We start from the raw sequence: 13,918 nt of genomic DNA, 5'->3' as shown, positions 1-13,918 counted from the left end.
CCTCTTTCTCTTGGGGTGGGTGTGTGTTATCAACTCCATTACCATTTCCAAAGAGCTAGGTTTGAGCCCATTGCTTTCTTTAGTCGGTAGCCTGGAGCCAGAGAAATAAGCATAGACCTGATAGGACAGTGATTTGTCAGGCATGCCCACTGGAATCCTCTCTCACTGATGGATTTTGGGCAGAAAACTTGCCTCTGGAGGGACATGACGCGGGTGTGCAGATCCCTGCCCCCTACTCACCCTGCTTCACACACACACACACACACACACACACACACACACACACACACGAAGAAAGAAGGTGGTGTGGGGGAGGGGAGGTGGAGGTGTAGAGAGTGAATTTAGAATTTAGCTTGAACAAATAAATAACAGGAATACAAAATTGGGAGAGAAAGGGAAACCATGTCGCACAGGTAAGCAAGCAATCAAGCAAGCTAGAAAAACCAAAGGAAATACAACAAAACAAACAATTAAACAACCAAAACCAAAACAAATGAACAAACAATCCAAAAAAAAAGAAAAAGTCTGTAAAGTTTGGTCTAACCAAGCAAAGGAAAGGAAGCAAGCTCACATACATTCCACAACACATGATAGCTTGAGACTCCTCCCTGCCTGGAGGGAGACTGATGGCCCTGAACATTTTTGGAACAACTTTTAAAAAAAAAGAAAAAAGCCGGGCGGTGGTGGCACACGCCTTTAATCCCAGCACTTGGGAGGCAGAGGCAGGCGGATTTCTGAGTTCAAGGCCTGCCTGGTCTTCAGAGTGAGTTCCAGGACAGCCAGGGCTATACAGAGAAACCCTGTCTCGGAAAACCAAAAAAAAAAAAAAAAAAAAAAAAAGAAGAAGAAGAAGAGCAATTTTCATGACTTATAATTTGGTTTCTCCTACATAGTGAGTGATTCATGGGCCTAATGTGTGCTTTCTGCTATTGATTAGTGTGTATTCTTGCTATGTATTCTGATGCTAGAAAAACAACCCCTAAGATTAAATCATAACTTCTGGACCAACTGAGAGAGATTTGGGTTTAGACCCACTAAAACTGTTGGGTATTTTCAGCAAACAGTGACTACTCTAGCTGATAGAAGCCTGGGGTCCTAGAGGAACCACAAACAACAGGCACAGCAGCCATTGCTTGCTGCCGGTTTCATTTGTGCTCTCATACATTTCATTCCAAAACTTGTCCAGATGTCTGCTTTTGGAGGGCTTTCATTGCTTTTCAATTCAGTGTAAAAATAGAGACTTTTTTTTTTTTTTTTTGGTTTTTCGAGACAGGGTTTCTCTGTGTAGTTCTGGCTGTTCTGGAACTCACTCTGTAGGCCAGGTTGGCCTCGAACTCAGAAATCCGCCTGCCTCTGCCTCCCAAGTGCTGGGATTAAAGGCGTGCGCCACCACCGCCCGGCTCAATAGAGACTTTTCTATGCCTACTTTTGCTCTGAATATTTACTAAAAGCTTTAGGTAGCATAGCTGGGCAGATTCTGAGCCTTTCTAACCTGACGGTGCTGGCCTGGCCTACTTCCCAGCAAGTGGCTGTTACTTGCCATCTCAGTCTCACTGGTACCTCCTTCATTCCTGTCCAGATGGTGATTCCCCTGGTCTCCAACTGAGACCCTCTCTATCAGGGCACAGAAGACCCACCTTTTCCTCTCCCACCCAGCTATAGTCTATTTAACTCTGTATTTGACCAATCAGGTGACGGAGAACAATGTTTTACAAAATACTGAGTCAGGTGATGCTTCATAATAATGACAATACCAAAATTGGGACTGCCACCGGATTTCTGGGTACAGAAGTCATCATTTGAAAACACAGCACACAAAACCATCCCCCAACAGTTGTTTATTTTTAGAGATGTGATCTGAACAAAGTTTTGTATTGTACGTATTAAAGCTCTCACTCACCCCACCCAGTGTTGAGGAGAAATTCACATAGCATAAAATTAACTTTTTCGTATAGGCAGTCTAATGCACCTAGGACATTCTCTGTCTTGTGCATTCTGACCTTGTCTATCTAGTTCCAAATGTTTTCATTGGTCCATGATTGCAGGATGCACTCAAAAGTAGGGTCTTGTCTCTTCATTTCCATGGCCCATGTTAATCAGCAGTCTGCCTTCTCCATCTCTCGATTACTTACTCTAGATAATTCTTTTATAAATGACGCAACTTTTTTTTTTGTTTGTTTGTTTGTTTGTTTTTTTCGAGACAGGGTTTCTCTGTATAGCCCTGGCTGTCCTGGAACTCACTCTGTAGACCAGGCTGGCCTCGAACTCAGAAATCCGCCTGCCTCTGCCTCCCAAGTGCTGGGATTAAAGGCATGCTCCACCACTGCCCGGCTTAATTTTAATTTTTACTTACTTTACATACTGCTCACTACTTTTTTTACATACTGCAACTATTTTTATGTTGTCTTTGAAGGTTTATCCAAGCAATAAGATGTGTTTTTTTGTTTATTTCTTGAAAGCCTTATACTGTAGTAAGTCTAGGCTTACCTTGAACTTATGGTAGTACTTCTACCTCAGCCTCCTCAATGATGGAATTAGATTTTCTTTTTAGATTTATTTATTGGTTATTTATATGAGTACACTGTCTTCAGACACACAAGAAGAGGACATCACGATCCCATTATAGATGGTTGTGAGCCACCATGTGCTTGCTGGGAATTGAACTCAGGACCTCTGGAAGAGCAGTCAGTGCTCTTAACCACTGAGCCATCTCTCCAGCCTGGAATTAGGTTTTCTATTTAATCTATGCCACATTGCCCCCTCTCCCCTGCTATAGTTTGATTTTTTTTTTTCATTCGTCATTGGTAGACATTTGAAATACTGTTAAAACAAAGGAGGAATAAACTACACTGTGGGAGCTAGAGCCTCTACCCCTATAGCACGTGGTAGGTGGAGCCAGGATAATCAGGACTTCAGGGTCATCTGACTGCAGGCCGTGGTCAGCCTTGAGAGCTACTGAAACCTGTCTCACGAGATTGTGGTTTATAGCACATGCTGCTTTTTAGATACCCAAGTTTGGTTATGAGCACCCATGTTGGGTGGCTCACAACAAGTTTTTTTTTTTTTTTTTTTTTTTTAAAGATTTATTTATTTATTATATATGAATACACTGTAGCTGTCTTCAGACACACCAGAAGAGGGCATCAGATCTCATTACAGATGGTTGTGAGCCACCATGTGGTTGCTGGGATTTGAACTCAGGACCACTGGAAGTGCAGTCAGTGCTCTTAACCACTGAGCCATCTCTCCAGCCCTCACAACAAGTTTTAATTGTGGTTTTGATGTCCACAAGCAATGATACACATGTGGGCAACATACATACACATAAATACAAATAATACTTTTTTTTTTTTTTTTTTTTTAGCTTTTTAAGGTAGGCTTTCTTTATGTAGCTTAGACTACTGTACTGGAACTCTTTCTGTGGAAGAGGCTGGCCTTGAACACAGAGATCCAACTGCTGCCTTCCAGGATTAAAGGTGTATGCCACTAGACCTAGCCTAATACAAATCTTTGAACAGATGAACCACGGGGGTCTGGGAAGATGGCTCAGTTGGCACAGCACTGATGCTTACAGCATAAGCATGAGAACCTGAACTTTGATCCCCAGCAACCACAGAAAAAGCTGTGTGCAATGGTATGCCTTTAAGCCCAGTACCAGGAATCAGAGACAGGCTAATCTTGGAGCTTGGTATCCAGGCACTCAAGCCAGTTGCTGAGCTCTAGGTTCAGTGAGAAGTACCTCTGGGAGCAAAGGTCTAGGGTGCCTGAGGAAAACACTGCTGTCAAACTGCAGCCTCCATGTGTACATTAACATTGCACCTATACATACACATACCTACATAAATACAGACCCTCTGGTATGACTGAGGTTTGGAAGTATGTTTTGTAGCAGTCACCTGTTTGGCCACGTGGCTGTTGTTTATCTCTCATCTGTAATCTTTTGTTTTGTTTTATTTTGTTGTGAGACAGAGTTTCTCTGTAGCCCTGGTTGTCCTGGAACTCACTATGTAGACCAGGCTAGCCTGAAGTCATACTCCAGAGTGCTGGGACTAAAGGTGTGCGCCACTATGCCCAGCTTCTTCTGTAATCTTTAAAGTGTTTGTTGGAGATTCAATGCACTCACAAAATGCAATATTCTATGATCTTTGTTCTGTTTCTCAGATAGTATGAAAGTTTGGGGTCACCAATGCTAAGTGAAACTATCGGTATGAGTGTAGTTCTTGAGGGTTTTGCAATGTTTTATCCAAATAGTGTATTTTTTTCTTCTGCTCAAAAGTCTTACCTCTGATGCTTTTGAAAAGACTTGTAGCTGTGAGGGTGCACTGTATTCCAGCCCACTAAGTCACCTTTTGGCATGTAATCTTCTTCCTTTTTTTTTGCCAGTGCACATAACTTGTTTTTATATATGGTGACAACCCAGAGCCCTGTGCAGGTGACAAAGACTCCCATAGGTTTTATGCTCCAGTGCTTCCATAGCATTTGATTTGCATGTGTCCTTATAGAGTGTCATCTTGTCCTTCTGTGCCAGAGAAGAACAATCACAACTTCTTCTTTGGCTATTGAAAGAGAAGTGTAGCAGCTGTATTTATTACTAGATGATAGAGATAAAGGAGAGTGGGGAAGACACGACCTTACCTATTTCCCTCTTTTTCCCTCCTCCCTGCCCCATAGAGGGAAGAATCAAAGGAGTCTGCAGAAGCTAGCAGCAACTGGGAAAAGCAAGAAAGTATTGTGTTGAAATTGCAAAAGGAATTCCCTAATTTTGATAAACAGGTAAGAAGAGAAGTGTCCAAATGTTTGTGTACTTACATGTTTATATTATAAAATGGTGTTTGAGGTAAACCATGTGCAAACTTAAGGCGAGCTTTGTATTTTTTGAATTATATACTCTGATTAGTATTATATAAATATTTTAAACTACTTGCTAATTACCTTAATTACTTACTGTGTTTGCTAGTTGTGGTGTAAGCACTATAAATGGCATCATAATAAACATAATTGTAGTAAAATTGTGAATCCTTAAGTGTAAAAAGCTGTCCTAACTCCCCCATCACAGTTTTACTCTCGAACTTGGTTGTAGGAATTTTAAAGTATTTCAGAGTCTTAATGCTCAATAAAGATTGTCCTCCTTTCCAGTTAACATGAAACTTTTCAGGGTCACTAATGACTCATGGCAGCCATGCCAATGCTTGAGCCTCTGCTCCCTCTCAATGCTGTATGTTTATTGAAGTATGTACTTGTTTAACATGTGGAAAATGTTTACATTTTCATGGATGTATTCTTTTTGTGCTTAAGCAATCTGTCTGAATTCTGGTGAACAGTCTTGTTACACTCGTACGTTACATGTGTTACATCTTCATGTTTTCAGCTGGGGATATTTTGCCACATATACACATAGGATCCACCCCCAGAGATGTCTTAAGTTGCATGTACTGAAACATGCCTGTTATGCAGGCTCTAGGGAAATTGGGCAAGAGGAAAAAAGGTCACATTTCCATCCCTGTTGAACACTGTATTTTATTTGTATGGTAAAGTTAAACAGGAAGGATGTATAAAGTATCACTAAAACAGTGGCAGTACTGGGAGAGGTGGTGCTCATATTATAGCACTTGGAAGGCAGAGGCTGGTGAATTTCTATGAGTTCAAGGCCATCCTGGACTATATAGAGAGTTCCCGGACAGACAGTGCTACATAATGAGACTGTCTCAAAACAAAAACAAAGGTAGTGATGTGAATTCTTTATTTTCTAGTCATCACATTTTAAAAGAGCATAACTATTTTTCTGTATTGTTAATTTCACATTTTTAACAGAAAAAATAACTTACTTTCAGGAATTAAGAGAAGTGCTTAAGGAACACGAGTGGATGTACACAGAAGCCTTGGCGTCTTTGAAAGTGTTTGCAGAAGATCAAGGTACTCAGTAATGGCTCCTTCAGTCCCATGTCCTGCTGTAGAAGAGAGCTGTCAGTTACTGACTTGAAAGTGATTCAAGGAGTAATGTTGTAAATGGTTCTAAAGGATGAATTCCCAAATATTTTGACGTGTTCTTCACCATAGTAATAGCCAAGACAGTACATAACTTTTTCTTCTTGTATAATCTTTTCTGATTCTGAAGGCAACATTTCAGTTATCTTGTTCAGTTGTTTACATTTTGACATCTGTCACTCTAGGATGGTTGCATGTTAGCTCACACTTGCATGAATGTGGAAAACACTAGCCTTAAGAAGGCAAGAGTGTCAGCGCCCTGGAGGAACAGTCTCTCCATCCATAACAGAGCTCTGAACTGCAGAGAATAGCGGAGGAGAGAGGTGTTGACACAAGTTAGTTTGTACACATTTAGAGATGTTTCTAATCAAGAATCAAATAGACTTAAGCATTTTATAATTATAAAGAGCTTTTAAAGTCCAGCACAGTGACTTTGGTTTTTATTTTACTTAATTGAACAAACTAAGGGCCAATGTTATATATTTATTCATTATTACTACCTATTTTCTTATGATAATAATATAAGAAAAACTGTACCTTCATTCACAGGAATGAATTCAATGAAATACAGAGTAGTGGCACTTTGAGGTAATATATTTAAGTAATGTTAAAATGGTGATAAGTTAGTCGTCGCAGTGATAGGAAAAACGCTTTTACACTGCACTGCCGCTTCTGTCAGGCTGCAGGGAGGCCTGGGCTCCTTTGCTCTTTTTGGCAGTTTGTGCACATGCAGCTGCTGTCTGTATCCTTAGGATGCTTGCTTAGAAGGCAGATTTATGTTTAAAAGGGAGTTATCACCTACTTTTGAAATGTCATTCTAGCTTATTGATAGCTTTAAATTCTGTTTTATATTGCTGTTAATGTGTATTAAGATTTGACAGGAAGTTGAGGTTGAATTCATCAATATTCACAAGGAAAATGTAATGTTTACATACTCTTCTTACTCTGTTTGACATCCTATGTTTCATATTTTAATTTATATATTTCTTAGTTATAACTTTTGTATTTTTTTGTACATAGATGTGCAATGTGCTTCAAAAGGTGAGGTTACAAATGGAAAAGAAGTTGCAAGGAATCAAAATTATTCTAAAAATGCAGCTAAAATAAAGATGAAACAGAAAATGTCCATGAAACCACAAAATGGCTTTAACAAGAAACGTAAGAAAAATGTATTTAATCCTAAGAAAGCTGTAGAGGACTCTGAGTACGATTCAGGTTCTGATGCTGGAAGCTCACTGGATGAGGACTACAGCAGTTGTGAAGAAGTGATGGAGGACGGCTATAAAGGCAAAATTCTCCACTTCCTTCAAGATTCTTCGATTGCTGAACTGACTTTGATTCCTAAGTGTTCTCAGAAAAAGGCTCAGAAGATAACAGAACTCCGGCCCTTTAATAATTGGGAAGCTCTGGTAAGGCTTGTGTGTGTGTGTGTGTGTGTGTGTGTGTGTGTGTGTTCTGTCTGTCTGTGTCTGTCTGTGTCTCTGTGTGTTAATTTACAGTACCGTTTATAGTCAGACTCTTCAGCCCAGGGAAGCATACATAAATGGGTGGCCTTATCCTGTGTAGAGTCAAACATTACTTTCATTGTAAGCCAATAGTATTTCAAATAGTGTCATATGACCTAATTTTGAATGAATTAAGGGGTGATTTTCCTGAAAAAACCCAAGCTGATTGGCTGGGAATGCTGTCACTCATCCTTTTGCATAGAAACTTGGTTCATTTCACTGCAGAAGAAGAAATTAGAGCTTACTTTTGAGAAGGAGTTGTTTGCTAGCAGTTCTGATCTGTTACTGCTGAGACACCATGCAGAAGGCAAGAATGGCAGCTATTTGACTACAACTGCTTGCAGAGCAGGAGCAGCGGCCAGAGGCAGTCCATGGCCCACATGCCAGCCTGAGTGCTTTATGCTTCCCACAAAGAAGCAGGTGTTTATTTTCTTTTTCTTCTGAATGTGGCAGCTCAGTTTCTAACATGTTTCTCCTGGTTAAACAATGTGGCCATTTGATGGAGTGTAGCAGGCTGCAGCATTTTAATTGGAAAAATAGCAAAGTTGTGGAAGGATAGAATTCAAGTGTAGGCGAAAGAAAGGCATGAGCTCTGTCTGGTGAGTACACTTTGCACGCTCATTTTCTGGTGTTTTACTTCCTGTGAATGAGTTTTATCTAAAATACTTGCTTTTTTGAGTTTTCTGAATCTCAACAGTTATCAAATATTATGCCTATGAATACTCTTTTGTGTTTTTGATTTTACTTCAATTTTTATAGAAATGGGCTGTATTCATGAGTTGTGTTTAGGCCCTCCAAGGAAAGCAATATGGATGGTTGTGTACAGCTTTGAGAGATGAGGCAGCTCTTGCTGCTTTGTGGAGGTTTCTGAGTTTTAGCTTTGTGCTGTGGAGTGTAGATGCATGCATTTGTGACTAATGTTGTACCTATAACAAATCTAAATGAGCGTGAGTGACCTCGATAAATGTCTTGAAGTGTTGGTGGAGGTGGTCTCTACACAACAATTTTCAAAAAGCATTTTTTTTTTAAATTAAAGTATTTCAGCACATAGAAAAATACTAGTCCAGAAGAACTTGAAGGAAAAAAGAAGAAAAAGACACGTAACCAGACTTAAAACCTTTCGTTTTGCCCCAAGCGTATGCTTTTCTAGAGAACATCTGTCAAAGCAGATCCTTTCAAAACTTGTTTGGCTTTGCCTGAGTGATTATTTGTTGAGGTATTTGCTGAAGGGCTTTCTGTTTCTTCTTTTCTCCCAATTTATTTTTCTTTTAATCTTTAATGGTCTGTGTGTTTATTATGGGGTTGGGTTGCTCAGGCTTGTTAGGATTTTAATGTATTTAATAAGGGATGCAGTTATCTGTACTAGTTTGTGTAGTCACTGTAACTGCTTGCCCAAATAGCTTATAATAAAAGCAGATTATACAATTTTACCAAGGTATATGTGCCAGATGTTTTAAAAAATATTCAGCAACCTAACATGGACAAGACATATTTCCTTAATTAATTGGCAGAGTTTATATCAGTCTTGACATGAATTTGGAGATTATACATTACTTACTAAGTCTACTGTCTTCTTTTTCCTTCAAGAAATTGAACATAAAGGCCATATTGTTTGTCCTACCTAACCCATCTTAATGCTGAACATTTTATGAAATGTGAAAAAGTATCTTAAAAGTAGATGAATTATTTCACTGAGTACAATGTTTTGTTATCCTGAGCAAAGTGTATAAATAAGCTATTGCAAATTGATAGAGAAGTAAATCGTTAAGCCTAAAGTTTTAATTTCCTTAGAAATTTTTGCTTCTAATTTCTAGGAGTCAGCCTTTTGAATGTGATTAGATCATAAAGGAATTTAATATATTAGTAAAATTATTAACAAAAACTTAATATTATTTACTGTAGTCCAGGGAACCCATTCTTTGTTTCTTTCTTTTACCCAAAGTTTTTAAAAATAGTAATACTTTACATGCTAATTGTAAGTAAACTACAGTGTTAAGTATAGCAGCCTTTGCAGTGGCTGCATTAAAATGGCATTAGTTGAAAATTCAGTATTGTTAAAATAGGGAAAATGCAATTTTTATTGGCAAAGTTCATACTTGATAGCAAGAATTCACCAACTACTTGCTGAATTTTGGTCTTTCTAGCCTAGTATCAGAGAGGATAGGGGCACTACTGTGTCCATGTTGTATTTTTAATTGCACTTTTGTATGCTAATTAGAATATTATTTATGGAAGATATAGCTCAGTTGGCATAGGGCTTTCCCAGGGTACATGAAGCCCAGGGTTCAATCCATAGCACCAAATAAATCAGGTACAGTGGCACATACTGTACTTGGGAGCTAGAAACAGGAGAATCAGAATTTCATGGTTCTCTTTGGCTATGAAACAAATTCTAGGCCATATTAGGCTACAAGAGATCCTGTCTCCAATAAAATAAAACATACTTTGTTTAAAAAGCATGATTATTTATACTGTTCAGTGTAGTATTTATGAATAGCTTGCTTCATGAATATGTTACCTACCGTCTTTAGATTTCTGTCACTTTCAGTGTTCAGTGTAAATGAGGTATTAACATTGATTGTCCCAGCAGGCACAGCTTCTGTCTACTGCTTTGTTCTGCCAGTGCTGCTTTGTCTTCTAGTGATTTGCAGAACTGGTGCTAGGCTTTACCTTGTTTAACCCTAAAAATGCCTGTCTTCATTTTCATCTTAAACACTGAAGTTGTTCTTTCTGTTTTCTTTTGTTTGTTTATTTCTGTTTGTTTGTTTGTTTGTTTTTTCTGAGACTGGGTTTCTCTGTTAGATCTGGTTGTCTGGAACTTTGTTGACCAGGTTAGCTTTGAACTTACAGAGGTCAACCAGCCTCTGCCTCCCAAGCTCTGAGATTAAAGGTGTGTATAGTACACCTGACTATGATTATTTCTTTCTTTGAGATAGTGTGGTTTCATTGTTTTTAAAGATTACTGTACTGGGACTTTGTTTTAATTTGCACAAGTTTGATAAACTTAAAAAATTACAAATGGATTCTGAGTAGTTTGCCATGTGTATGTAATAATGAGTAAGACTGTCCTTGAGCTGTTTCTTGATTAGGAATTATAATTTTAGAAATTTACCTTTAAACAATTTTCTCTTATGTAAATTCAAAAGCATTTGTTTTGCAAGAGTGACACGTTGTGGCAGGAGAGAGGTACTTCAGTTCCGGAGTCTGCTGGTCCCTTCTCTTTTCACTCAGTGTGCTTGTGCAGGGTCTACTGCAGAGATGTCCCCACCTCCAAACTCAGCTTTCAGAGAAGAAAGTTCTTGAAATACTACTTGAGTTTTTGAGATGCTAGTCAGTGGCATGTTGGTAGTCTTTTTACATGTAGCTAGCTATCTAGTAAGTAGGAATTTTACGTTTTCTTTAGTTGCCCTTAATAAATACTGTTTTAAAAGTTGATTTTGTGTGTGTAACTGGTGAGCCATCTCATGGCTTGTATTTTACTTTTTTACTTTTTTTTTAAGACAAGAACGTGTTTGTCTCCTGTGATTTCAAGCTCCCGATTCTTTTGTTTTGGCCTCCTGACAGCTGGAGTTGAAAGTACATACAGATCTTCTGTAGCCAGTCCTGGCCTTCTCTCATTATGTAGTAGAAAACGGCCTTAGACTCTTGATTCTTCTGCTTCTATCTCCCAAGTGCTGGATTTACAAGCATGTGCCACAGGATCTTTCATTAAGTAATTTTTGGTAAAACTTAGAACTTACCAGGCTTAATGTTTTGTGTTCAAGCATTCACAGTGTCCTTTTAAAACAGGAAATCTTATCCTTTTTTGACGTAAAACCTTTCAATTGCTTTACAGTGTTTATAACTGAATTCATCAGAATGGCCTGTCTGTCCTTTCCCACTTTCTTGTTAAAATAAACTTGTGTTCTTCTAAGCTCTGACATGTTGATCTTATGGTTAAAACAGTTCTTTATTACATCTGAAAAGACTTTCTTGGTTTTAGTATTCTGCTTATAATATAGGCCTGTGAAATTCCATCCTTTTTACACTTAGATTGTCTTTCCTAATAACAGTAAAGCATGTATGGGAGAGACTTTCTATGTAACTGATACAGTTAGAGTCATATTCTCTAGAGAACAAAACAAACAAAACTCCCTAATGTATATAATAAAAAGTAGTTGACTACAGAAAAAAAAAATCAATTTACAGAAGTGGTATCACTTCATTGAAAAGAGTATTACTTGGTTTGAGTTTTAAAAAATATTTTTCTTTGTGCGTGCATTAATGTCTGTGGGTTTTTATGTAAATGTGTATGGATGCCTGCAGAGGTCACAAGAGGGTATTGGATACTTTGGAGCTGGAATTACAGGCGATTGTAAGTTAACCTGATGTGGGTGTTGAGAACCAAAGTTGGGACCTCTGCAAGAGCAGTAAGTACTCTGCAAGAGCAGTAAGTACTCTGCAAGAGCAGTAAGTACTCTTAGCTCTGAGCCTTATCTACTGCTTTTGGTTTCTGGTTTTAAGTTATTTGAGAGAGGATCTGTTAACATTGAAAACAAAGCACAAACTTTGGATTTTCTCCAGCTTTATAACATAAATTTTATGGATTCAGAATTATTGGATTTAATGAATTGTTGAGTAAGATGTACCTTGTACATCTTGTTCTTGATTCAGTGTTAATCATTAGTTAATTTTGGTGTGCAAACTTCCAACAAACTGCAAAGTAGATATGAGATGAGGATTTTTGTTCTATAAGTTTTTATTTCATTTAACATTTGATATTTTAATGAAATCTAATAAAAACTCTCTATACCTCTTGATTATGAGTAATTTTCCCCTGAACTTAACCAAGAGGGCTTGTGAATATTTTCCCTATAGGAGCGCAATACACAAGCATCAGTATTTTGGGCATTGGAGAGACATCTCAGTGCTTAAGTTCTTCTAGAGGATCCAGATTTGATTTCCAGCATTCATGTGACAGTTAACACATATCTGTAACTAGTCTTGGAATATCTGACATCATCGTTTGCCCTCTGTGAGCACTATACATATGTATTACACATACATGAAAGCAAAACACTCACACATAAATAAATCAAGTACTTTAAAGTAAACGACAAGTGTATCAGTGTTTCATAGTTCTGTTTTGTAATATGCTGGGGATGGTGGCACATGCTTTTAAGGCCTCTACTGGGGAGCCAGAGGTAGGCTGATCTCTGTGTTCAAGGTCACAAGGTCTGTATAGTGAGGTCTAGACCAACCAGCTATGCATTGTGAAAGAATTGTCATAAAAACAATAAAAACCCTATAGAATAGATTAGAGAAATTATTTCCTACCAACCCACTCTTAGTATAAAAATGAAAATGTATTTTGTTACAAATTGGAATTTTTTTTCTACAAAAATCATATTTCAGAAATGTTGAATTTCTATTGTGTAGGTTTCTCATTACTTTTAGAAACACAGTAATCATAAGGATGATTTTTATTGTAACGTGGAAGTCTATTGTAAATATTCTATTGTGATATGAATCAAAATCACCTGTTTTTATTCTAGCGGATAGCTGTCTGTTAGCTTCCTCGCTTCAGTTCTGGATTGCAGGGAATTTCTTTTTTTGAGTGGGCTGCCAAGTGGTTGTTGAGCTTTTTCATCCTTTTCGTAAGGATATTTGGGCTTTGTTCTTTAGGATGTAGGTTTTTAGTTATCTGTATTACTCAAGGTCTCCTTGTGAAAGCATTTTTGACATTTCACACACAGTCACTTACACAGGTAATATATTCACAGGTTATAGTTGGTTTCGAAGAGTTTTTGTAACTATTAAATTGGTCATAATGAATCTGTATGGGTATTGAATGTGATGAAACCCAGGGCATGCTGGCAAATGCTGTATCACTGAGACATACATTTAGATCCATAAAATTGTCTTTTGATCTGTGTTGCTTTTTTAATAATCTCCACTTAAAAACAAGATATCAGCCTGCGTACTGTACATGCCTTTAATGCCATCACTAAGGAGGCCGAAGCAGGCAGATCTCTATGAGTTCCGTCCTGCCTTGTAAACAAACAAATAGAAGTTTAAGGTGTTAAATGATAGTGATTTTGTTGTACTTTGATATGTCTTCAGTTTAATCTAAATATTCAGTAGTGATAGAAAGTGATAGAAATGGAAGTTTATCCCCACAGTCTATTTTGCTATTATTTTTACTAGCTCAATACCTTCTAAATAGCCTTAACTTTGCTGCCCTGTTACCTTCTGTAAGGCCCATTGGTTTCTGCTGCCCAAAATGCTTCCGGGCAACCCTTCTGGGGACTGCTTTTTCTTCACACCTACATTTTGGGTGATATTCCTTTTGTAGCTCTAATTCTGTTCCGTCTCTCTCCCTCTGGTCATGGCGTTCCTCCCCTTACACACACACACACACACACACACACACACACACACACACACAC

General features: G+C 38.1%; 1 protein-coding gene across 1 annotated transcript in view; it reads left to right on the top strand.

Annotated features, from left to right (window-relative positions):
• The window catches only part of Smarcad1 (SWI/SNF-related, matrix-associated actin-dependent regulator of chromatin, subfamily a, containing DEAD/H box 1), a 67,162-nt gene that overhangs the window by 28,774 nt on the left and 24,470 nt on the right, over positions 1-13,918 (top strand). Inside the window, exons 7-9 of the mRNA XM_028782452.1 lie at positions 4,672-4,773; positions 5,832-5,913; positions 7,006-7,394. Of these exons, the coding sequence (XP_028638285.1) occupies positions 4,672-4,773; positions 5,832-5,913; positions 7,006-7,394 (573 nt within the window). The remainder of the gene's footprint in view (positions 1-4,671; positions 4,774-5,831; positions 5,914-7,005; positions 7,395-13,918) is intronic.

This window comes from Grammomys surdaster, unplaced genomic scaffold, assembly GCF_004785775.1.
Source record: "Grammomys surdaster isolate TR1022 unplaced genomic scaffold, NIH_TR_1.0 752, whole genome shotgun sequence".
Classification (NCBI taxonomy): domain Eukaryota; kingdom Metazoa; phylum Chordata; class Mammalia; order Rodentia; family Muridae; genus Grammomys; species Grammomys surdaster.
The sequence above is the reverse complement of the archived record's forward strand: the minus strand, read 5'-3'. Positions and strand labels throughout refer to the sequence as shown.